This window comes from Chiroxiphia lanceolata, chromosome W (assembly GCF_009829145.1).
Source record: "Chiroxiphia lanceolata isolate bChiLan1 chromosome W, bChiLan1.pri, whole genome shotgun sequence".
In the NCBI taxonomy this organism is placed as follows: domain Eukaryota; kingdom Metazoa; phylum Chordata; class Aves; order Passeriformes; family Pipridae; genus Chiroxiphia; species Chiroxiphia lanceolata.
Genome location: NC_045670.1, coordinates 12491255 through 12517411, shown reverse-complemented (window position 1 = coordinate 12517411; position 26157 = coordinate 12491255). Strand labels below are relative to the sequence as shown.

At 42.3% G+C, this 26157-nt stretch overlaps 2 protein-coding genes across 2 annotated transcripts in view; one reads left to right on the top strand and one right to left on the bottom strand.

Moving 5' to 3' along the window:
- Positions 1-26157, top strand: part of LOC116780036 (syncytin-A-like) — a 1173168-nt gene that overhangs the window by 391563 nt on the left and 755448 nt on the right. The window lies entirely within an intron of this gene.
- The window catches only part of LOC116780041 (Golgi phosphoprotein 3-like), a 67107-nt gene continuing 64325 nt past the window's right edge, over positions 23376-26157 (bottom strand). The window contains exon 4 of the mRNA XM_032674550.1: positions 23376-23800. Coding sequence (XP_032530441.1) covers positions 23376-23800 — 425 coding nt within the window. The remainder of the gene's footprint in view (positions 23801-26157) is intronic.

Below are 26157 nucleotides of genomic sequence, written 5' to 3'. Positions count from 1 at the left end.
CCAGAATGGAGTAGAGGGGCAGAATCACCTCTCTTGAGCTTCTTTTCATGTAGTCCAGAATATGGTTGACTTTCTAGGATGCAAGCGCACATTGCTGGTTCATGTCCAGCCTCTCATCCACCAGCACCCCCAAGTCCTTCTCAGCAGGGCTACTCTCAATCTGGTCATCCCCCAGCCTCTATTGATACTGGGAGTTATCATGGCATCCCTGATATGAGCCCCTGGTAAACAACACACTCCTCTAGAGGGGTGGTAAATGGGTGCCCCCCCTACCTCTCAGGAGAGTCTCCTACTGCTATCATGTTTGCCTTTTCTTAGTTGCACCAGTTGTTATATGGGGAGCAGATCAGGTGTCCTTACTCAGCTACAGCATCTCCTAATGTGATGGGTCTCTCTTCTTCAGTCTGCTTCAACCTTTCAAACAATTTAAGTGTCTACAACTGTTACGCCCTGGTCCGGAAGCTCCAAGCTCTTACCAGGTGTACACTTTAATTTTAGACTTCAAGAGATTTCACCCACATGAACCCTTGCAAAGTCTTTGATACCTTGAGTTCATGTCTGGAGAAAAAACACATTTTTCTCTAAGAGATTTCTTTTTATTTGGTGAGAAAATAGGCGTTTTGGCAAAAAAGGTTTTACAGAAATAACATGCAACTTCCCAAAAGCATTACAACAGATTACTGAGACTAGCAAGCATTACTATAGCAGGGGAACCTTTGTTACACCCAGCAAACACAAACTCCATACAACTTAAATGAAATACAGACAATAGATGTTTAAGTTGCCCAAAAGAGTAAAGGAAGAGAGATTAAGAGAAGAAAGAATAAAGAAAGAGAGGAGAGAAACATATTTACCACTCTGGAGGTCACATGTTGACAGATCAAAAGGGCAGAGACCAAGGGCAGATGGAGACCATGTGCATGTCTGTTTAGAGACTCTGGCTATTGTGGCCACTCCCTCTAGGTGGGACATTTGGTTCACTGCCACTCACTGTCCCCCTAGCTCAAGTGAGGCATTCCACAGCCAATCAGAGGCTCCAGGGGGAATGGTGTGGGCAGGTAACCAGGTGGACCTTACTGACAGCCCAGCCACATGGCTTTCCCTGCCATGTGCTCTGCATGGGTGCGGCCATGTTGGCTACAGGCCTTACATGTGCCTTCCTGCCATGGGCCTGCAGATCATTTGTCTGCAGGCCTAGCCTAGCCCTTCCCCCTCCCCCCCAACACACACATACCCCCACAAGGTAGTTCTGACACAATAATAACTGATCTGGTGTCTAACAACAACTTCCATAAAAATAAATGGCCAAATAGAGAAGATTCTTTTTGGAGTTGTAAACTCAGCTCGTTTTTTTTAACAAGCAGAGAGCCCCAAAGGGAAAATTGTTCTTGTATATATGTTCTCATTGCAGGAAAAGCTTGAGTAAGAGATAGAAAGTCCTTAGAGCACTGACTCAGGAACAAGATCTAGTACATTAGAGAACTGGCAAAATCATGATCCTCAGCTGTAAGTCCTCCCTGTTGCATGGAGAACTGCTTGGTTTTGAGCAAAGAGAAGTTTCAAGGTTTTGTTCACTTTAACAAACCATGTGTTATAAGGGAAAAAAAAACACAACAAAGGCTACTACTCATCAGCATTTCTTTCCCTATTCTTTTCTTCACACTATTACTACAGAAGCTCTTTTTCCCCCTGAGTCAGAAGGTATTTCTTACCAGCAGCTTTTCACAGGCTTCATACTGCTGCTTTGTAGGCAGGAAAAAGCAAGATCCAATGGGAGTAAACTCCAGGGGCAGTAGCTCTGACCATGCTTCTACCCCATCCAAAGATCCTCCCCTCCTACCCAAGGAGGTTACCTCTTACACACCCCTGGAATCACATTATATATTTGACACTTACAAAGGACTTGACAGGAAATGAGATGTTAAGTAATTAAACTGTTCTATACATTAAGCATTACCACGGAATAAATGAGTTACTTTTAAAAGAAATTTGTACCTGTCTGAATCTGTGTCTCAGTTTAATGAGACAAAAGTGTTTGCTAAGTAGGGCGGGATAGGAGAAAAACCAAACTCCTCCCTCTGAGTAATTATAACTTCGAAATTAAGAGGATTCAGTCAAAAAGGTGTGGAAAAGAAAATAACAGCTCTTTACTAAATATATATATATATATATGTAACTGTCATGGTTTGAGATAGCCCAAATTCCAATTCCCTAGCTCCATCCCCCCTCCCACATCTCAACCCAATGTGAGATGGGTTTTTCCAGACAAAACACAACCAGACTCAGAATGGGGAAAAGGGAATATATTACAATGACTATACAAATAAATACTACAATACATTATACACACGACTACAACTATCTCTACCATGACATAAGTATTTACAATGGATCAGATCTCTTCTCCCCTCCAAATAAAAGTCCAGGAGGGAAAGAAGGACAGATCCCTTCCAGTCTCTCAGGACAGCAGCTTCTTCAGAGTAGCAGTCACTAAGCAGCAGCATCTTCTAAGGCAGCAGGCTCTCTCTCTCTCTTCTGTTTCCTGTAGCAGCTGATAGCTGGATCTCTGCCAGCACACATGAGGGGGGTATCCCCCTCGGCCACTCGTCTCTCCAACCGAGTGGTCTTCCGTGGGCTTCGTCACCCCAGACAAAGGTCGTATCACCACATCATATCACGAAGCACAGGGGGTCTTCGTGACGGTCTGGTATCTTCAGGAGATTCAAACTCCTTGCAGGGCCTCTGTGCCCTGTCTCAGGCTGCGAGCTTCTTTGTAGCTTGCAGCAAGGGAGGGCCCTCAAGGTCAACCTCCCCCATTCCGTCCTGGCTGAGCTCTCAGGACGACCGAGCTTCTCAGCTCCTCTCTCTCTCTCTCCGCTGCTGCATGTACTTCAGGGCTCCTCTCAAAATAGGAGTCCATCTATTCCTCCTTCTCGGAGGTCTCAAAGGAGTTTTGGGGGGTCTGGTATCAGTTCTTACCCCCAGAACTCTGTAGAACTCTGCTGCTGACTCTCTCTTCCTCGGTTCTCCTTCCAGGAGTTCTTTCTCTGGTGCTGCATGTCTCTGTTGCTCCGTCTTATCTCTTCTGGCTCTCTGCCACCATTTCTCTGGTCAGTGCAAGCTGCTGCTTTCTCCGGCCACTGCCACGGCCACTGCCCATGATGGAGAAAACATCACTCAGCATAACTATAGGCACCTAGCCCAGCATTATGCTGTTCCAGGTCCCCACAGGCCCCAGCTGGGGCTGGGGGCCAAAGCCCCCCTGTGGGGCTCAGAGCCCCTTCCTCGTGGCTCACAACATGGCCACCTTCTTCTTCCCTAAAACTCCAACTCTTCTCTTCCGTTTGGTTGTGGTATGTTTACATTTTCGCAGGAGCGCTCATTGGACAGAATTTCAAAGCTTCCAGGGGTTTCCACCCCTTGGGGTCTACCACTTTTCTTATCCTCTGGGGGAAAACAAAGTCCAAACCACTACAGTAACACAACAGAACAAGCAACAATTCCATAACCAAACTTCCACCGAAAACAATTGAGTACTTTTTGCCTTTCGGTGCAGTTATAATCACAAACAGCAGGAGCCGCTGGCATGCCTCAGAAGGCAGGGGCTGCAGTGACTCACTCATCATCACCAGGTGGTGCTGTTTGGCCTCCGGAGGAGTGAAGGCTGCAGTTACTCACTGATGGTGGGCAGGTGGTGGTGTTGGACCTCCGGGAGGTGCAGGTGGAGGGGGGACACCAAGGCAGCAGTTGCTGACCTCCAGATGAGCCCCATGTGGCAAATGGCGGATCTCAGTCGCAGCAGCTGGTCTGAGATGCCAAGGCGAGCCCCCCCACAAGGATTATCTTGCTGTATCCCAGAGTGGGGGTGGTTGGAAGCTCCCCTCGACTGGTGGCAGCTGGCAAGGGACAGAGGTGCTGGTCCGTCCAGCAAAGAGCTGGGAGACCCAAACAGAAACCCACAAGACACTGGCAGCCTCTTTGACAACAGAGGTGGTGTGTGACCCCCTCAGGGAGTGTTATGGGTTATAAATCTGAGAGAGGAATTTTCCCTTCCCCTGCTTTCCCTGTAAGAGAAACAGAGTTCGAAGGGGGGAAGGGAGTCGATTAGCCTTACAAAGGAACTGGCCGATCTGCTTAATGGGCCTTTAACTGCTGGGGGATGGGGGAATGTTGGAGACAGAGACAGGGAGGACAGGAGAGACGGCAGAGTGTTCGGACCAGGACAGGGACAGGGACTGTTTTCAGACATCTCTAGAGGAAAGTCTGGGAGCCAGCTCTCTTCCCTGGTTTTTCCATCCTGGTGAGGCCTGCCTGCCGATCCTGCACTGCCAGTGTCGTGTTATTCCCGCCGGGGCCGACGAGTCTTTGCTGCTTCTTTTCATCGGAGAGGTCTGTGCTTGCTGGAGAAAATCGGAGAGGCTTGGAAACACTATCATCTGGGAACAGTGAGTCCTCTTGAGGGGTGAACTTTTTTTTTTCTTCCCTCACCCCTTTCCCTCCATTGAGGAGAAGGGGTCCCCCCCCCCCCCGTTTCCCTCTCGGTTTCTCCTGCGGGCCGGGGCTGCTCCCTCCAGACCCCTCTGCCCACGTGGTGGCTGCCGGAGCCCACAGCGCCCCCTGCCGACCACGACCAGGTACTGCAGGTCCTGCACCTTCCAGCGATCCCACAGCGCCCCCTGCAGGCCACAACAGGGCACTGCAGACCCTGCACCTTCCAGCGATCCAACAACATCCCCAGCAGGCCACAATTAGGACTGTGCTAATGGACAGAGGAGTATCCATTTAGACTTGTTGTTGTTATTGTTGTTTCTTGTTACTGTTTTTGCTAACATACATATATCTTTTAACAAAGGGTTGTTATTTCTTCTGTTTTTCCACATTTTCCTCGAGTAAAACCCCTTAATTTGACATTACAATTGCAAAGAGAGAGGAGTTTGGTCTACCTCATAACTCATCCTCTTTAGCAAACAGTCCAGTCTCACTACGACTGCGACAGGGAGTCTCTCAAGGGGGGACGAACAGGAGCTCCTTTGGTCCTTGGCAGCTCCGAAGAGCTCCCAGGCAGTGCTGGAAGTCTGCAGAGAAAAAAACAACTAAGGTCTCCCTTCCCCCCCAACTGTGGCTATGGGGGGGATGGAGTTTCCCTTATGCAATTTAGCTGGCGAGGTTATTTAGCATTTCAATAGGGAAATCATTAAGGCCCAAGTTAGACAAACAATGAAGTCTTACCCTAGCAAGAGACTGCTGATATGGAAAAATTCACTAGGAAAAATAGAAAGGTATAAAACTATAACAGTCTGGAAACCCCATTCTGTTGCGGTTGACAGAGAACCTGTCAGCAGCCTGGCAATTAGTGATGAGGAATTTAAACAACTTTTAGGAAATATTTACTGTAATGCCGGACGGAACAAACGTAATGCAGCCCAGACCAAAGGTCACCAATCAAAATTTGTATAGTGTCACCAGTAGCATGTCACAGCACGCACAGTGTCTTCAGTGTCACCAATAAGAGTGTGTGCAGTGTCTTCTCCCCCCCTCTCCATTGCCACAGCTGCAGAAAAAAAGTTTTTCCACCAGATAACTCCATCGAGAAAACAACTAAGAAAAGAAATTCAAGTCAAGATATATAAGCGAATGGAGAGGGACAGAGATAAATTAGAACAGTGGGGGCTGGGCAGAAAACAAGACAGCAAGGTCCATCCCTGTATAAGCCTTTGAACTTAAAAGTCATCACCTACCTTCTTTTCTTGCTTCTTCGCAGCCTGAGTTACTTATTTTTTGTTCATGTACTAATTCGCTGTTTCAGTCTCACAATGTGTGCAAGATGAAATGCAAAAAATATGCAACAGATCAAGTTTGGTGTCATGGAAGCCTGAAGAAGACTATCTCTGCCGCGGGGGGAAGAAAAGGGGGGAAAAACTGCCTTTCTGTTAATTCTTGTGTTAACTGTAGTGTCTGTTGAATGTGTTTTTTTGAGCTCACAATATTATTGTTACTCTGTGTGTGTGTGTGAAGAAACAAAGTTCTTTGCCAGGAGAAAAAGGAAAAAAGAAAAGTAAAAAGCCCTCCCTTGAAAAGATTCAGCCTTGCCAGGGAGAAAAAACAGTGTGTATTTCTCATGATAGAGACGGTCTGTTGCTTGGTAACTAAGCAGGAGTGAAACTCTCCTACTTTGTAAAAATTGCAACTTTGTAACCTTCTGATTGGAGAGAGAAATTGTCTTACAATTTCATAGCATAGTCTTACTAACTGTTTTCTGGAGTTGTTCATTAAAATAACCAAAATTGTTTTAAAATGCATACATAAATGTAATGGAGAAATAGAATTTTTAAAGTAACTGCTGACAACTGCCTGTGATAAGAAAATTCCAAGGCATGTGGGGGAAGCCATTCTCTGGCAGAGCTACTAAGCACAACTGCTCTACCTTCCCTCTCCCCCCCCTGCTCAAACAGCTCTGTAAACATTATTTTGTTGCTTCTGTATTTTACAAATAAGTTTTTTGAGATTGTTGAGGAAGCTTTAAGGTAGACTTATTTGGTGGAATACCTAGCTCAAAAATATCTTATTTAACAGGGGCAGTTTTTGCCAGAGAAAAAAGGAAAAATAAATGAACTGTTTCTAGCTGGAAGTTTCCACCTTTGTGGAAAGAGAGATAAAATCTAAAAATATAATACAGGAAACTACCTAACAACAGACAGCGTTTCAAGTTTAAACTGCATCTGTCCTAGTCTCTTGTGCTAAGCAGCAGAGGTGTGTCCCTGTTATCAGGTGACAAGCTTAAACCAGAACTGTTGCTGCTTTGCCAGGTGTGCATCCTGCATCCCCTGGTATACTCTTATGAGCAAAACCCTAGTTTAAAGCAACCTGAGTGAGTTTTACTGTGCCTTTATGTAAGTTGCTAAAGTTGAAAGCTACTTTAAGAGTGTTAACTTCTTAAATACATTGATGTAAGTTAAACCATTAGACCTATTTTGTTTGAATAAGATGTTTAAAGTTTTCACGCATATCCCAGAAAAATATATAAATATCAGCAAAAATTCAGAATTAGTTGCTTATAAATCCTAGCTGATCATATCGTTTCAGAGGCTGGGTGAGACTGCTTAAGTTTTAAAAGGACATGACTGTTCTCCAGTTTCATTTTTTACATTCAGAGAGGCAGGAATCTACCCTATGAATTTGTGAATCCTGTTCAAATCCCAAACTATGTGTGGCTTGAGAAAAGAAAAGTAAAAGATACAAAACTATATTTAATCCAATTATGCAACTAAGACCCTTATCAAAATCAGTAATCCCATCCTCTGAAAGATTTCCATATGCTGGGATTTTGAACAACCAATTGTTTCTTCATAATGAAAGCTGCTATTTGCTTTTATTGAAGTTACAGTGACCTTCCTGAAATTCAGTGTGTTTTAATTTACAATAGGAGAGAATTTTTCTGCAGTACAACATGATAAAATGCTGCTCAAAATGATAAAAGCAAAGTAAAAGGAAATACAGAAGTTAGAGACCTAAAAAGATGAGCTAAAACTAAATGTGATTGTTCTAACCAATGTTATTTGAGAAGCAGGATTGAAGAATGCTCCAGGAAAATTCAAAGAACCAAACCATGGAACCTATCTCCAACAGAGAATTACACTGCAAAGAATCATCACTAGGCCTTCAACTTCAAAGAAAAACTGTGAAATTACCCACGATACCCACTTAAAACTGACTGAACTATTAATAACAAATTTGTGAGATTTTTATTAAAGGTGAAGAACAACTAAAAGAAGCAGATGAACAAGAACCGAGAGTTAATTACGTCCCAGACATCAGAGACAACTTGGACTGACTTCTCACAGAAGACACTGAATTTCAAGCTGTATTAGCAGACTGTAATAGTGATTTATCTATTCATTTTTCTAGGTACCGACTATAGACAGAAATCATGTGTTGCTGCCAATCACACATTACTCACGCAACTCAGACATTGGTTTAACTTCTCCACAATTTAGGAAGTTTTGAAAAACTGTAAGGACAGGTAATGTTGTAATTTGCTGTTTTCCAAAGCTAAAACAATTCTTGCAGGTTATAGTGCATGTCACGCTGCAGACATCCAGCATAAATCTCTAAAAGTTACAACATTATACTCAGTGTGAGGGGACATGAATCTCTTTAACAGAATTATTTGCAATGTACTGCATAAATTCTAATAACTTTTATTTTCCTTTAGTGACTACTTCTGTGAAGTTTCTCTTAGTATACCTAATGTAAACGTTCAGAAATTCTTTTTCAGTATTAACACTGTTGAGTAGATGATCCCATGATAATGTATTGTACAGGCTAATTTAATCCATATTTGATACAATATTCCTTCAGTTCAATCAAGATGCGAATTATGAGTAACTAAATTCGAGAAGTGAAGTACCATTTATATTAATTTACAGCTCTTACAACATGTTGCTAAAAGATGAACAAAAATATAGAATTAGACGATGTGCTAATAGAACAACATAACCCTGAATTTTACACACAAATGGAAATTGCTTTATAGAACACTTCATTCCATACAATATTTGTAATACCTTTTTTAATTAATGTTAAAAGTGGAAGTAAGCGTCGGAGGACAGAAATTGTGTGAACAATTTCTATTGCATTTCTGCGACCTCTACCTTGGCATGGCTGGGTGCAGACAGTAATAAATACTGCACCACTAATATGGCTGCAGACCTTGTGCCAAGGTGAAGGAGGAGTTATTTTGGCAGGAAAACAAGTGTTATGGACACCTGCTGTGGTCCAGTTGGTATTGTACAGTTCAGTGTGTTTACCTTATGTATCCAATGTAACCTGGAAAAGAATCACATGTCTCTGTGTCACAAGCAGCATATAAACTGCCTTTCCTCTAATAAAGTGGACATTTTTGCCAATCATATTGATTTATGTGCATTTCTGTCTGACCCCCTCTGCCATTATCTGGTGCCCGTTACACAGGGAGTCCTACATTGCCAAGTTCTGCAGGGACGTAAGGTGAATGGAAGGAGCTGAGGGAAGTGGTCGTGTGAGGTAACATTGTCCCCGGCGCTACGAAAAAGCCGTGCGCACGGTGGAGTTGGAATCTCGCCTTGGTCAGGTGAGTCGACCGAGGGAGGAGGCATGGGGCCTGCGGTATCCAAAGAGGACGAGGCTGTGGAAACGCTCCTCCAATATATAATCTCTCTAAGAGAGCCAAATTATGACGAAAAAGCCCTGAAAGGGTTACTGGAATGGGCGTGAGCGAAGAACCTAATCCCTACCGCTCAAGCCTCCTTTGAGGTGTCCACGTGGGATGGTATAAAGGACCACTTATGGGAAGAGATGTCTAAGGGGTCAAAAGATGCAAAGAAATATCCTAGGTTTTGGCATCTGGTAGTTGACTCGCTAGAGAGACAGAACGCTTTACACCGAGCATCTACGACTGCAGAGGCGGCTGCAAAGGCAGCTTTCCAGGGTGACGGGGAGACTGTAGTGCATCTGTGCGTGGAACGGTTCGTTTTTGGGGAGGTTTCGGCTCCTGCACCTGCTCCGGCATGACTGATGAAGGTTTTGAAAGCCGCGGGCTTGTCTCGGTTCAGCAACGCGCCGGCACTGGCACAAAAAGCCTGGACTGCGGAGAACAAAGCTGGCGCCGCACCAACGACACCGACCTCTACTGCGACACTGCCATCTCTTCCTGCACCTGCGCAGTCAACGGCACCACTCCCCACTGTGCCTGCTCCGGGTGTTACATTGGCAACTGTTACAGCCCAGGCGCCGCCCAGGACGGCGATGCTAGGAGCCTCCGCGTCACCAGGGGGCCCTGCAGCGCTACTAACCATGTCGCCTCCCCTTACGTCATCAGGAATCGTCGTTCCTGAACCCGGAAGTACAGTGACGAGGATCGTTGCTATAGCGACCGGAGCTTTTCCAAAAGGAGCTGCCGCTATGCCGGCGGGAGCTACCGCTGTTTCAACAGAGGCAGGAGCTACCGGAGGAGGGACCACTACCCTTGCATCGATGCTACTGCAGAAGATGAAAGAACTACCGGCTCATGACAACGCGGAACAACTATCCCCTCCGCTTCGGTCCCCGAGTCCGGCTTCTGATGCTGAGAGTTTGGAGGATGACGACGGCAGGCTTACTACCCTTGCAACGAAGGATCAGATGAACTCTTTGTTGCGTTACCTTGAAGAGCTCAAGTCTACATTGGCAGAGAGGCAGTTCGCTCCACAGCATCCAGAGTTCTGCAGTGTTCCAGCTTCATCTACGGAGCCGACCTCACCTCCTCCGAACCCCTTTCCCGGGATGCCCGGGATGGGACCTTCTGATGTGGGGTTTCCAGTCTTGCCGGGGGGGGGGGGGGGGAAGGGAGGAGATGAGTGGTAATCCAACACAAAATTGGAAAACATCATACGGGATGCTGCTTCTGATGGGGATTATGGGCTCTTAGGAGTTAGTGCTTTCCCTGCAATTGTAGATGGTGCAGGACGTAAATCCTGGGAAGCTTTAGATTGGAAAATCATAAAAGAGGCTAAGGTAACCGTTTCCCAGTATGGTTTAAATAGCAGTTATACACAATCGATAATGCAACATCTTTTTACTGCAAGTCTGTTAACACCATTCGATACACGAGTGATAGTAACTACACTGCTGACTCCTTCGCAGCAGCTACAATTTTTTAATAAATGGGATACTAGCTGTGCAGCAACGGCAGCACAACCCAGGCAGCAAGGTCACCCTCTCTATGGCGTTACAACTGACATGCTCACGGGTATTGGTCAGTATAACACAACGGCCATGCAAACACAGTTTCCAGATGAGGTACTACGAACTAGTCAAGACCTGGCCTACAGGTCCTTGCTTGCAGTGAAGGATGCAAGGTCAGTGCCCCCATGTACTATGATCAAACAGGGGCCCAATGAGCCATATAATCTGTTTATAGATCGTTTATTTCAGTCAGTAAATACAGATCCAGATATGGATCATGATATGAAAGCAAGATTTCTGGATGTGTTGGTCTATGATAACGCCAATGAGAAAACCAAACAGATTTTAAGCATGCTGCCTAGGGGTGCTGGTACAGTTCAACTCCTGGAGGCTGTATCAAGAATGAGCAAACAGGAGGAAGCGACCTATCTGGCTACTGCAGTAGGTGCAGTAGTAAAACCTCTTCTGTCTGGGAAAGGAAGGGATGGTAAGAAATGCAAAGAAAAGAGATGTTTTGCCTGTGGTCAGAAGGGACATCTCAGCATCCAGTGTTGAGCATTTCCTTTGCCAGGGACTGCTTTCCCTGCAAGTACGGCAGGAGGGTCAAGGTGGTGTAATAACTGTCAAATGAACAACCATAACACACATGAGTGTAGACAGCAGGGAAACTCCAAATGGAGCGCGATGCACTCTCATGCAATGACAGCAAATCAGGGTGCTTGGAACGCTGCCGTGCAGCCACCGCAGGAAGCGCAGGCGTGGACCTGGCAACAGCAGTAGATACTATGCTTGAAACTCAAGATGTGTACGTGATTGAGTCTACATTGCAAGGACCTTTAGGTAGAGGATTGAGTACTCATTTGGTAGGATGTTCATCTTTGTCTCGTCAGGGAATTTTTGTGGTGCCAGCAGTCATAGATGCAGATTCTACAGGTGTCATCAAAATCATGGTATACACCCTAACACCACCAGTTTTTATTCCTGCTAACAGTAAAATAGCTCAGTTAGTGCCTTTTAAAGCAGAAGTGCCCAATGCAGAACCACTGACACGAGGAGATGGGGGTTTTGGCTCAACAGGCCCCCCTAAGGTGATGTTAGCAGTAGACATAAAGCAGGGAAAACCCGAGGAAGATGTAATTATACGGCATCCTAATGGTCAATCCAGCACTATGACTATGCTTCTTGATACCGGGGCTGACATTTCAATTATTCCTAAACATAAAGGACCTCAAACATGGCCTGTGGAAATGGCACCTACAGGAGTTAAGGGAGTAGACGGTGTACAGCAGACATGGATCAGTTTTCTGATGGGGCAATAGTGGGAACGCGTCCTTATGTGTTATCTTTACCAGTTGACCTGATAGGTCGAGATCTGTTAGGGCAAATGGGGGCACGTCTGATTACTTCTCCTTTTCAGGAGCTGCCATTGATAGGCAGCTGACCTTAAAACTGCAGTGGAAAACAGAAAAACCAGTATGGATAGATCAGTGGTCGCTGAAAAAGGAGAGACTGCAAATAGTTCAACAATTAGTTCAGGAGCAATTGGATGCAGGACATATTGTTCCATCTACGAGTCCATGTGTCATGGTTTGAGATACCCCAAAATCCAATTCCCTAGTTCCATCCCCCCCCCCCCTCCCACATCTCAACCTAATGTGGGATGATTCTTTCCAGACAAAACACACCAGACTCAAAGTGGGGGAAAGGGAATATATTACAATGACTGTACAAATAAATATTATAACACATTATACACACGATCACAACTATCTCTACCATGACATATGTATTTACAATGGATCAGATCTCCTCTCCCCTCCAAATAAAAGTCCAGGAGGGAAGAAAGGACAGATCCCTTGCAGTCTCTAAGCAGGAGAATCTTCTACAGCAACAGTCATCTGTCCTCTCCACATGCAGCAACTGATAACTGGATTTCTGCCAGCACTCACGAGGGAGGTATCCAAACTCCCTCGGCCCCGTCGCCACCAAACAAGGGGTCTTCCTCCGTGGACTACGTCACCCCAGACAAAGGTCGTTCCACCATGGTCATATCACGAGACGCAGGGGGTCTTCGTGACGGTCTGGTGTCTCCAGGAGATTCAAACTCCTTGCAGGACCTCTGTGCCCTGCCTCAGGTTGCGAGCTTCTTTGTAGCTTGCAGCAAGGGAGGGCCCCCAAGGCCAACCTCCCACACCGTCCTGACTCAACTCTCAGGACGACTGAGCTTCTCAACTCCTCTCTGCAGTGCATGTTGCACTTCAAGGCTCTTTCAAGTAAGAGTCTATCATCTTCCTCCTTTCCAGGAGGTCTCAAAGGAGTTTGGGGGGGGGGTCTGGTACAGTTCTTACCCCCAACTCTGTAGCTCTACTGCTGACTCTCTTTCTTCGGACAACACTGTGTCTCTCCTGCTTGGTTGTAATGCCTCTGCCGCTTCTTATCTTTTTGGCTCTCTGTCATTGCTCCGGTCAGTGCAGTTCTGCCGCTGTTGTCTCTGCTACTGCTTACAGTGAAGAAACATCTCCAGGTTCAGCTACAGACACTTAGCCCAGCTTAACACTGTTCCAAGTCTCTGTAGCCCCCAACTGGGGTTGGGGGGCCCCAGAGGCCCCAAGGGGCTCTGAGCCCCCTTCCTCGTGGTCTTACAACATGGTTACCTCTTCTACTCCAACCAAACTACAACTCTTCTCTTCCGTTTGCTTATGGTATGTTTACATTTTGCAGGAGCGCCCATTGGACAAAACTTCAAAACTTCCAGGGGTTACCACCCCTCTGGGGTTTTACCATTTTCTTAGCCTCTGGGGGAAAACAAGGTCCAAACTACTACACCATGGAACACTCCCATATTTGCCATCCCGAAAAAATCAGGAAAATGGAGGTTATTGCATGATCTGCGAACTGTCAACGTGGTCATGGAAGATGTGGGACCCTTACAGGCTGGTCTGCCTTCTCCTATGATGATCCCCCATGATTGGGTCATGCTGGTGATAGATTTAAAGGACTGTTTTTTCACAATCCTTTTGCATCCAGATGATGCTGTCAGGTTTGCCTTCACAGTGCCTTCAATTAACAAAGCAGAACCAGCACAGCATTTTCATTGGGTAACTCTTCCCCAGGGGATGAAAAATTCACCCACTATGTGTCAAATTTATGTTGCATGGGCCTTACAGTCATTTCGAACCCAACATCCTGACTTATTAGTATATCATTACATAGATGATATTCTGATAGCAGGAAAACATTTGGATGTGCCTGCACTGTTACAGCAATTAGAACAAGGGTTGGGTCGTCGAGGTCTCAAAATTGCCCCTGAAAAGATTCAGAAGCAGGAGCCATGGCAATGCCTGGGTTGGACCATCACGAATGGTATAGTGAGGCCACAGAAATTAGTTATTAACACTACCATAAAAACTTTGACTGATGTGCAGAAGCTGATGGGTGACATACAGTGGGTCAGACCTGTGTGTGGAATAACCAATGATGATCTAACTCCTCTGATGCCTTTACTAGGATCAGTTGCTCAGGCAGGACTTCCAAGAGAATTGTCAGAAGACCAAAAAGCAGCTATAGTTAATATCTCAGGAAAAATAGCTGCAGGATATGCCTGTAGAATAATAGAAGACCAACCAGTGCAGTACCTACTTGTCAATTTTGGAGAGAGCAGAAAGCATCCATTGGGCATCATCTGTCAAATCGCAACCAGTATGAGAATTTTAGAATGGGTATTTTTACCATATCAACCCAAAAAGACAATTATAACATGACCTGAATTGTTTGCACAACTTGTCATAAAAGGACGATGGAGAGTTTGTGAATTAATTGGCAGAGATCCATCTGTAATATTTGTACCAGTCACCCAGAACTATTTGGAGTGGTTACTTGAGAAATCAGAACCATTCCAGATAGTCATGGCAGACTTGGAAGGTCTGGTCACCAATCATTATCCGTCAGACAAATTGCTGCCTTTGTTGCAACATCAGACAACTGAGCAACTTGTGTTGCGTTCAGATGACTCAGTTGCTGGGATTACTGTTTTTACAGACGCCGGTAGAAAATGTCGACTTGCAGCAATTACTTGGCAGGAGGGAGCAGAATGGAAACATAAAATACTTCCGTGTGTTTCAGGAGACACATTACAAACCCTTGAATTGAGGGGTGTGGTGTGGACCTTGAACTTCTGGAAGGAAGAACCTGTTAATGTGGTTTCAGATTCACTTTATGTAGTGGGTACAGTGCAACGAATCGAGCGAGCAATGGTCAAAACCCTGAAAAATAAAATTTTAGCAGCGCTTATGACACAGTTGCTGCATTTGCTAGATCAGTGAACACAGCCCTACTTCGTCACTCACATAAGAAGCCATCAGAAGCTAGACGGTGGTTTAGCAATTGGGAATAACAGGGCAGATACATTAGTGGTACCTGCATGGACTGGTCCTGCAGTAAATAAGTTTCAGCAAGCAGTCTTGTCTCATGACTTTTTCCATCAGTCTGCCGATGTATTAGTCAGTTTGGGCTCACTTCATTGGACTCACAAGTAATTGTACAGGTCTGTTCAGCCTGTCATAAGAACGGGTTGGGCATTGGCTTAGGAGTCAATCCTCGGGGGCTACAAGCATTGCAACTTTGGCAAATGGATGTTACTCATGTTGCGGAATTTGAGAGGTTAAAATATGTGCATGTATGCATTGATACCTTTTCTCATGCCATGTGGGCCTCTGCTCAGGCTGGAGAAGGTACCAGATATGTCATTCGACATATGTATGCATGCATAGCAGCCCTAAGGATCCCCACAGAGCTTAAGACTGACAATGGACCTGGTTATACCTCACAACGTTTCCGAAGATTCTGTATGAGTTGGGGTATTTCTCATGTTGCTGGTATTGCTAATTCTCCTACAGGTCAAACTATTATTGAACGGGCTCACGGAGTTCTGAAGTCACTTCTGCGCAAGCAGAAAGGGGGAGAAGAACTAGTCAGTCCACATGACCAGCTTGTAAAAGTGTTATATGTGCTGAATTTTTTGCGGTTGATGGGTACTAGAACAGACCCTCCCATTGTTATTCATAACTCTTCTTTCCAGTCTGGTCTGGTAAGTAAACAGGTAGTAGTTAAAGTACAATATAAGGATCCACAAACAGGAGAATGGAAAGGGCCTGCAGAAGTGAAGATGACTGGAAGAGGTTATGCTTGCATCTTAACAGACACAGGTGTTTGATGGATACTGGCTCGATGGATTAAGCCCTGGAAAGGTGCTGATTCTTCAGATCAGGACTAACATTGCTGTAGGTATTATTAGCACTGTTAGAAGGTGTTGTATATAACAGTTTTGTCTGCATCATTAAGAGCACATCTTAGTGTCATCAAAGCACAGTATTTTTAGTCTTATTAAAGCACAGTTTTTTAGTATACTTAAGCACATACTTCTAGAAGGTAGAGATTTTAGATTATTTACCACATGTTAGTAAACACAGTGACATGGAACTCAGGAGTATGTTTGTGTGAAAGTGTGTTGACAGTGGCCACTGTGAAAGTTTGTATGCGTGTATGTGCGTGACTACATGATGATTACTGTGTTCTGATAATAAATACACACACACACTTGAAATACACAAATACTTTTACATTAAAACAGAAGACACTTTTAGACTGAATACGTTTGGAGAAGCACTCTTAGGCGCACTTTAAGAGCACATATCTTGGGGTCAATAGGTTGTTAAGTTTATTAATGATAGTAATGTTATTGTATGTTTGTGTTTATTGGACTGTTATGGGTACAATAAGGAATGTTACAGAAATGCAATTTAAATTGTTCAAACTTCAACGGGGGATTTGTCAGAGGACAAATTGTGTGAACAATTTCTATTGCATTTCTGCGACCTCTGCCTTGGCATGGCTGGGTGCAGACAGTAATAAATACTGCACCACTAATATGGCTGCAGGTCTTGTGCCAAGGTGAAGGAGGAGTTATTTTGGCAGGAAAACAAGTTTTATGGACACCTGTTGTGGTCCAATTGGTATTGTACAGTTCAGTGTGTTTACCTTATGTATCCAATGTAATCTGGAAAAGAATCACATGTCTCTGTGTCACAAGTAGCATATAAGCTGCCTTTCCTCTAATAAAGTGGACATTTTTACCAATCATATTGATTTGTGTGCATTTCTGTCTGACCCCCTCCACCATTAATAAGGATAATTCTTCTAATGGAGAAATAGATGTTAGTGCCTTAAAGATTAAATTTCAGTAAGCTAAAAACATGTCCCACCTATCTCGGGAAAAATAAGACTTTTAAGTACTGACTTTACATAAAAGATAGAATACATATGACTTGAGCATTGCAATTTCAGAAATTTTCACTAAAATAACTGTCTCTTTTTAACTTTGTTTTATAGTGAAGAACGTGATACAATAATATTCAACTACAGACAGAAACTTTAACTTAACCTTTTGTTTTAACTTACAGGGACCAGCTGTAAGACTAGTAGTGCAGTACTGTTCGTTGTCTGTGTAAAGGGACAAAACCTTACGTTTATACTTAAATTACTGATGTTTAAAAACTCCTGAGATTTTTATTATTCAAACAGTTCTTTAACTCGTTGCAGTTAAATTCAAAGGTTTAATTGTTGATGTTTTTTCCTTTTTGCCTTTCTATATGTCTACTTACTAAAAGAATAATTAAGAGTAATTCAAAAAATTTAATCCTAATCCAGGTTACTGTAGTCCAGTGATTGTAAACTAAACCTTCTTTCTTTCCTTTTCCCCCTTCCTGGCATCACATTTGTGTCTCCCTGCAGCAAACTCATTGAGGAAGTCTATTCAACCAAATAATAAGATTTTTTTTTTGCATAACTAGGTCAGCTGTGTGACCTGAGTATCGAGACTACATTGTCTCTGCAGTGAACTGACTTAAACACTTATGCAAATAAGCCCACGGGACAAGTGGAACTAAAAATAAGATCAAGTAGTGTATATAACGCATGATGTGTAATTTCTCTTGATGTTCCTTGATCATCTCCTTTAGAATGCTCTATATGTAATACTGTCTTCTTAACTTTGACTTAACTGGAAGTTAGTACCCAAAATGAAATAGCATCAATAACAAATAATGGTTATAACAGTGGAACTTGGGTTGTGAAACAAATTGGGTGCATTTTGGTTGGAAATTGAACGTGCACGGGCATTACTTTCTTATATTCTTTTAACTCAAATGACATTGTTTTTATTGTGTTGTGTAGAAAAATCAAATTACTGCAAGATAAAAATATGCAGAAATTCCTAACTCGCTCATAAAACAAATTATTGTCAAGAAAACATTTTACACATCAAATGAACATTTTAAAATATAAAAAGGGGGGAAAGAGACTATGCAGGCACATAAACAGATGCTAAATCAGAATAGATCTCATTTAAATTTGTTAGACCTTATATTCCTTATGTTAATTCCTCTTCAAACCAAGTACAGTTGTTAGATGTGACTACCAAAAATGACAAACTGAGAAGTACACAGTCAATAACTACTTAAAAAGTAAACTGTGTAATTAAAATGTAAAAGTATAATAGAAATTCCAACTACGCGTGAGTGAAGAGTGACTGAGGTGGCCACCAATGAATGAAGAGAGATTGTGCGAGGGAGAGAGACTGTGTAGATATATATGTGTTACAATATCTGTGTGTGCGAACTTAACAATGCTTTTGTATTGGAGTGTTGAGACTTTGGGGGAATGTATTAAATGGATCTCTCGGACTGTAGTGAATCCTTGTTTTGAATGGTGGACGAGTTCTCTGGATTCTTTCTTGGTGGGATGTTGTTGCTGTGTTTCTTTTTAACTTTGGATCAGGGGTTGCCAATGCTGGTGCCTTGCTTGATCAGCCTGTTGCAAAGGGCCCTGCAACAGACTGTCAAAGCCATCTTTGCAGCATAAAATAAAAAAAGAGGGGGAATTGTCGGGGTCGACAGAGAACCTGTCAGCAGCCTAGCAATTAGTGATGAGGAATTTAAACAACTTTTAGGAAATATTTACGGAACAAACGTAATGCAACCCAGACCAAAGGTCACCAATCAAAATGTGTATAGTGTCACCAATAGCATGTCACAGCATGCACAGTGTCTTCAGTGTCACCAATAAGAGTGTGTGCAGTGTCTTCTGTATTACCAGTTAAAGTATATACAGTGTTTTATGCTTGAGACTTTTGACCAATTGTGTTGTGGCATGATAGTGTACAAAGAGTATAAAAGAAACATTTGAGAGCAATAAACAGCTTCCTGATCACCTTACACCTGGACTACATCTGATATGTGTCGTTTTGGCCATTCCGACTTAACGACACCATTCCATATAGAAAAATAGATGGACACAATAAGGGAAACTAGGACGTAACAAGCTTTGACTATCCAAAGTGCCTGAAGTCCAGTTTAGGTAGAACTGAGGCATTGATCTTAAAGTTCTGTTTCCCAAACTGGTGAAGACCAGAGCCTCAGGAAAAATTGGAAATTACTTAGAAAATGAAAACAAATTCCATCAAGTATTGCATGCCTGTTGTGGGAAATAAATAAGGCGGTTTTATTACAAGCAGGGATTTCCATGGTTACCTTGTGTTGAGATACCTGGAGGTCATTTTGTCTGGGGAGATTGAAGAGTCATTTTGTGGTCAGGAGCTGGTGAGTTGCATGTTATTCTGGTCACTGTTACTTACTGCTACTTACTGCTTTCTTTACTGTTCTTGTTGTTCTGACCACTGATTTGCTTACTGTTCTTGTTGTTCTGTTCATTGTTACTTACTGTTGACTTACTGTTTTAGTAGAGAGGCAAATCGGAAAGCATGTAAGGCAGTAAGACCAATTTGGGCTTGCTGCCAAGGGGCAATGAGGCTGGGGGCAGGGAAACAACCTGATAGGTGGATGGGGACAACCAATGAACTGCACCAAAAGGCAAAGATTACCTTTTAAGGAAGAAAAGAGTGAGGGCTGGCATGGGAGGAGCGAGGGAGTGGTTATGTAAATCAAGAGACCTTAAAAAGGGCTTGTCCCTCCTGGTCTGGTGTGCTTAAACCGGGTCATGAGTTCAGTGCACCCAGTGCGCTATTAATAAAGTTCTTTGTTTCCCTTTATTTAGCCATCTTCTAAATTTTAATTAGAACTATTTCTCACACCTGTGATATACTGTAGCCATTTGCAGCTCTTTAGCTTGAAAGGGTGCTTTATTTTGTTTTGGCACAGATTCAGTCCAGTTCACAGAGAACACATTAATTAATATGTCTTCACTTTGTAGGAGAAATGGGCATGAACACATGAACACTCAGTCACCATCCTTTTGTACCTAATTTATGCAACTTTTGCCTCTAAAGCATCATGTACGGCACACAAGTTTCACTGTAAAATCATCTCTAGAAACACAGGAGAAGTGGATGTAAATCACAAGGACTGTAAAATTATATATATGCTGCTTATGAATTTATCTTTCAGAATCATATTTTTGACATTTACTTTAAATTTTGTTTTAAAAGAATGAGTCCCCTTCCTTGAGGCACAGGTTCAGTTCAGGTTATGACAGCGATCTTTGCTTTAAGCGACCATTGAGAGTTGAGGATCCAGAGCAGCCAAATATGTCTGAAAACCAGGTCTCCAGGTCTCTATAAGCTGCAGTAGCAGCTAACAGAAAGAAGGGTACCTGAATCTCATCAGAACAAAGCAGTTTCCCATGTTTAATCATTTTATTAGAACCTGAAATGACAACAAAGGGATGTTTGCTAAATCAGTCCCTGTTAACCTACCAAACGTACCTTCTTTGTTAGATATAAGGTCTGGTAGCACTCATGAGGTTCTGGGGTTTTTAAAGCACAACATAGGACTCAAGACTCCAAAAGTTCATATATTTCCCCTAAACATCCAGGCTTATGCCAGGTGGTCTAGCAAAAGATACTGTCACTCTTCACAAACCCTTTGTGACTTAAAGTTCTTTGATACACCAAATACAATCTCTCCCCATCACAGACAGAGGTTCTATCTTTAAGCAAAATAAAAGTGATAAATATTGTAGGCACTTATCTTCTATGTGAACCCCCCTCCCCCACAAAGCCCCAGAAACCCTTTCTCTGGAAGGGATTAAAGAACAGTGACTTTATTTTAAACCATGTTGCCTATAAGGGTGACAAAATCCCAATATCTTTTACAATGTAACATGAAACTAGCAGGAACATGAAAAATACTGACAGAATGAAGATGAGAGGACCGAAAAAGGACTACAAAAGACACTTTCAGTCTGAAGTATGTTTCAAGTAACTTAGATTTTCAAAGCCATTTTTAAAGTTTTGTGCACTCAATTTGTTCACAAATACTTTACTATTTTTTCTGATTTTTCCACCTAATTAATTTTCTCTCCTCTCAAACGGCAACAGAAAATGAGAAAACAGACCACAGGAGAGAGAGAGAGACAATGAAAGCAATGAGTTAACATATACTATAAAGTACAGAAAGTATTCTGTTAGCTTTCAAATATGAACAACACAGTAACTTTCATTTTTCCTCCACTTAAAGCAATCACTTTTTGAAAATGTTTAAAAGAAAATGTCCAAAGTTCATGCCAAAGGTCCTCAAGGTTTTAAACACAGCATCTTACAGATGGGGGAACACTGTTTATCTTTGTATTTGTAAACCAAAGTTTGAAATACCTTACAATATACTTTAATTTTTCTAAAGAAACATAATTCAAGAACTGAAAGAACAGTATGCCACTAAATGTTAAGGACCATGTTTTAAAAATCTTTATTAAAGAAAGGTTGTATATGTATGATGAATTTAAGTTGTATTTTAAAATCAACTACTTAAGCATTTAAATTATTTAAGTGCAAAATTGGAAGTCCAGTCACAGATGAGGCTGTAGAGTTCTGCTTAAGATAGAAGAGGTCTACCTATGGCAGACACAGCTGCACACTTATAAGCTAACTCAGTCTGTCTCAGCCATGAATCCTGCAGATCTGAGTGACACTGCTGATTAGGTCAGTTTGATCTACTTAATACAAACTCTCTCTTTCTAAGAAGAAGGATATTAACTAAAGCTTTCAGTTAAGCAATAAAACCTTTCTAATTAGGAACAACAACAAAAAAATTACATGCTTGTTGTGTTTCAGGCACTTTTAAGATCATAGTTTATTTACTGTAGGTTAAAAGTTACTATACAGATAAAGGGATCCCTTAAATTTTAACTCTAAAGTTATATACCATCTAACATTGTTGCTCTGAATATTAACCAAAAGAAGTTTCTAGACACCTGTAAGCCCCTCTATAAATCTTCATTGTTATGAGGAAAAAAAATACATATAAATCGATGCTCAATTTGTTCAATGCATAATATTTGCACTGTGAAACCAATGGGAGATAACAAGCAGTGGCAAAGAGGCAATAAATTTTTAAAAAGACAAAGTTTTATTTGTATATATTTTACAATAGTGTGCTAATCAGCATAATTGTATACAAACAATTAAAATATAGCACAGCATCCCATTACAGAAATTTTAATCATCTGAATTGCAGTCATTACTTGCAAACCATTTACATGCAATACCTGCTAGAACTGACTTTTTGTTTTTTAAGTGTAAAATAGATTGAGAGGTTTAAGAAACAAATATTAATTTGTGTACAACCAAAATTAAAAACTGCATTAAAGAATTGTACTAGTCACAAGCCTCTTCCATACAGGAGGGGGAAAAAAAGAAGAAAAAAAGTACAGATAATGATAGAAAGTGGTCTCTTTCTATACAGTAATTATCAAAGGCAATGCATAGACTTAGAATACCTGGATGGCAAACTCCGTAGACACTGGAAACGAACAACTTTCACATACATACTCTTTATAGGAGGTCTTTCTTTCCATCAAATGGTTGATGGTAAATAAGGGGGACCAGGTGTAAAACTAAGTAGATAGTAAGATAGGTCAGTTGTTAATTTACAATTTGAACTATATATACAATATAATGGAATGTATCCCATCCCAAAACAGGTTTATGAAACAATTGGACCTTTCAGCACTAGACTTATGACTCAGTTTTCATTTTAACGTAAACATAAGTACACAAGAGACTTGCATGAAAAGTAAAATTTATGGGGCATTTTATAGGAACTATTGAAAAAGCTACTTAATGGAATTTCTGCTTTTAAAGTAATTTTGTGAGATATAATTGAAACAACATCTGTATATAAAATGCCCTGATAGACACTTCAACATGAAGCTTTGGTGATTTTAAAAGACCCTTCTTCAATCTGTTAGGAGTTGTACTGCAGAAGTATTGATGCATGCACACATCTGTGTCAGCTGAGACTAGTGATCCAACTGCATGCACATTTCCTCCTTGAGGTACTTTCCGTGTTAAACCACTTCAATAACAGTAAGATGAAAAATAGATTGAACAAAGTATTTCGTATAACTCAAAACTGAATAGGAAATAGAATGCCAATATGGCAGTAAAAACTTTTTCTGTTGTTTTCAACTGGGAAAGTGTCTTGTACCAGCAGAATCCTGTATACAGATACACAGAAAAGGAGGGAATACACCACATAATTCCTATCATACAAGAGTTGATTCATCACGTGAGAAGGTAGAAATGACATAAAACATGAATAGCCAGTAGAAGAAAAACAACTGGTTTACATGAGAGAAGAGAGAACACTTCAGTCTGAGCACAGTTATTTTGTGAAAGCTGCTACAACAGCCCATAGAACCTCATTCATGTTGGCTTTCATACATTCAACCTCAGGGTCTAAATCCAAAAGCTGCCGCACTCTCTTTGTGGCTAAATCATACTGCTCATCCAGAAGAGGGGCAAAAGCGTTCTCCAGAACATCTGAAGCATGGGCTAAATAAACAAGTGCCAGCAAGCGCTTGTCCATGCGGTGGGGGTCATTCACCCATTTGTCAAGAACCGCTTCTTGAACCTTTTTGATGAGGCGCTGTTTGATATTGTTGTTGGTGAGAGGGTGTGTAGTCATGTCAAAAAGAAGGAAGTTCTGTTTTTCTGTTGTCAGTACGCCTTTTTCCACTAGATTTTTAGCTAACCTTTCACGGACATTTCGCAATTGGTAGTGCAACTTCAGTGGGTTCCATGTTTCACCTAAAAAAAAAGAAAAAAAAACAAGAGTCAGGCAAAGCTTAAGCTGTATTTATTACGGCGATTCTTCCCCCCTCCTCCCGCCCCCCAGCTGCAGAATGAGTTGCCAAATTCATATAGCTGACTATTACACTAAGATATTGTGTTCATGTCAGCATTTAAAGTTTGGATGAAATGCTACTAAACCATGTCTTGATTAGGGATATGACAAATAAGCATTCTTGTACTGAAGGGAAAGAAAAAAACCCCACAACCCCCCCAAACAAACCCCCAAACAAAACACCACAAACAGTCATGAAGACAGAGTTAATAAAACCAAAAATAAAAATCTCCTCCAATCTTGTCCCTTTTGTCTACTTCCAGGCTTTTATCAATTCAGACGCTGGAAGAAGTGCCATTGCCATTCTTTCTGCCACAGAGTAAGCTACACCTACACTATATGTCCTCCTCGCTTCTCTATTTCTTCATATTTATATTCTTCTCTCCCTTCCTGCCCTCAGCAGATGAAACAGTGACATGCGCTGTGTGAGTGTAGGTGCGTGCATTACACACAGGCACATGTTGGGCAGGGGTTTTGATGTTTCTATAAGAATTATTTCTAAATTTTTTTTGTAAAGGCAGGAGAACTGGGCACTTCGAAGTGTGTGTGCTTAGAGGAGGAAATTTTAAAAGCACAAAATCAGCATCAACAGCTACCAAGAAAGACAAAGTTGTTAAGCACTTGGTGGGGTCCTCACCTTGAATATTGTGTGCAGTTTTGGTCACCGCAATATAAGAAAGTGTGATGAGCTGACCTTGACTGGACACCAGGTGCCCACCAAGCCACTCTATCACTCCCCTTCCAAGCCATAAAGGGGAGAGAGAATAAGATGGAAAACAACTCATGGGTTGGGATAAGGCAGTTTATTAAAGCAGAAGCAAAGTAAAAACTTGTACATGCAAAAACAAAGTGAAAAATAACAAGGTTTATTCTCTACTTCCCATCAACAATGATGGCCAGCCACTTCTGAGAAGCAGGGTTTCAGCAATGCATAATGGTTTCTTAGCAGGCAACCATTGCAGACAGTGAACGCCCCCCCTTCCTCCTCCTTTCCTTAGCTTTTATATCTGAGCTGATGTCATATGGTATGGACTATCCCTTTGGTTAGTTTGGGTCAGCTGACCTGCTTGTGTCCTGTCCCAGAATCTTGCCCTCGATTGGGGAAGGAATGTTACAGTGCTGATGCTGTGCTCAGCAGTAGCCAAAACACTGTTGTGTTATCAACACCATTCTAGCTACCAATGCAAAGCACATCACTGTGAGGGTTGCTATGGGGAAATGAACTCCAGCTCAACCAGACCCAATACAGAAAGATATTAAACTATTAGAGAACGTCCAAAGGAGGGCAACAAAAGTGATGAAGGGACTTGAGGGGAAGCCTTATGAGGAGCATCTGAGGTCACTTGGTTTGTTCAGCCTGGAGGAGACTGAGGGGAGACCTCATCTCAGTCTACAACTTCCTCATGAGGGGAAGAGGAGGGACAGGCACTGATCTCTTCTCTGTGGTGATCAGTGACAGGACCTAAGGGAATGGTCTGAAACTGTGTCAGGGAGGTTTAGGTTGGGTAATAGAAAGAGATTCTTCACCCAGAAGGTGGTTGGGTACTGGAACAAGCTCCCCAGGGAAGTGGTCACAACCCCAAGCCTGCCAGAGTTCAAGAAACATTTGGATGATACTCTCAGGCACACGGTGTGACTCCTGGGGATGGTCCTTTGCAGGGCTAAGTGTTGGACTCAACGATCCTTGCGGGTCCCTTCCAACTCAGCATATTCTGTGAAATACATCTTTGCTTAAGGGTTTACTTAACAAGCTAAAATTTTAGGTCCAGCATACCTAAGTATTTATTGTAAGTATTAAAATCCCCTCGTGATATAAAAAAGCATATGCATTTTAAGAGGTGAGTGAAAAAACAGCGTAAAACATTTCATAGATAGATGAGGGTTTTCCCACAAATGATGTGAGAATTTCTATCATGGAGTCATAGAATGGCTTGGGTGAGAAGGGACCTTAAAGATCATCTAGTTCCAACCCCCCTGACATGGGCAGGGATGTTACCCACTAGATCAGGTTGCCCAGGGCCCCATCCAGCCTGACCTTTCTATATAAGAAAGCTTTTTAAAAAATCATTGGTTAATGAATAATAATAATACACAGATTACTTTAAGGTTTCTCCCATTGTGATGGAAGGTGATGTACACTTTATTCAAGTAATGGACAAGTAAAATTAGGTGACACCAACTGCATAGTGAAAGGTAGAAAACCCATCCAGACCTGAACTCCACAAGTCCTTGTAGGAATCACATTCTCATTTGATGTGAT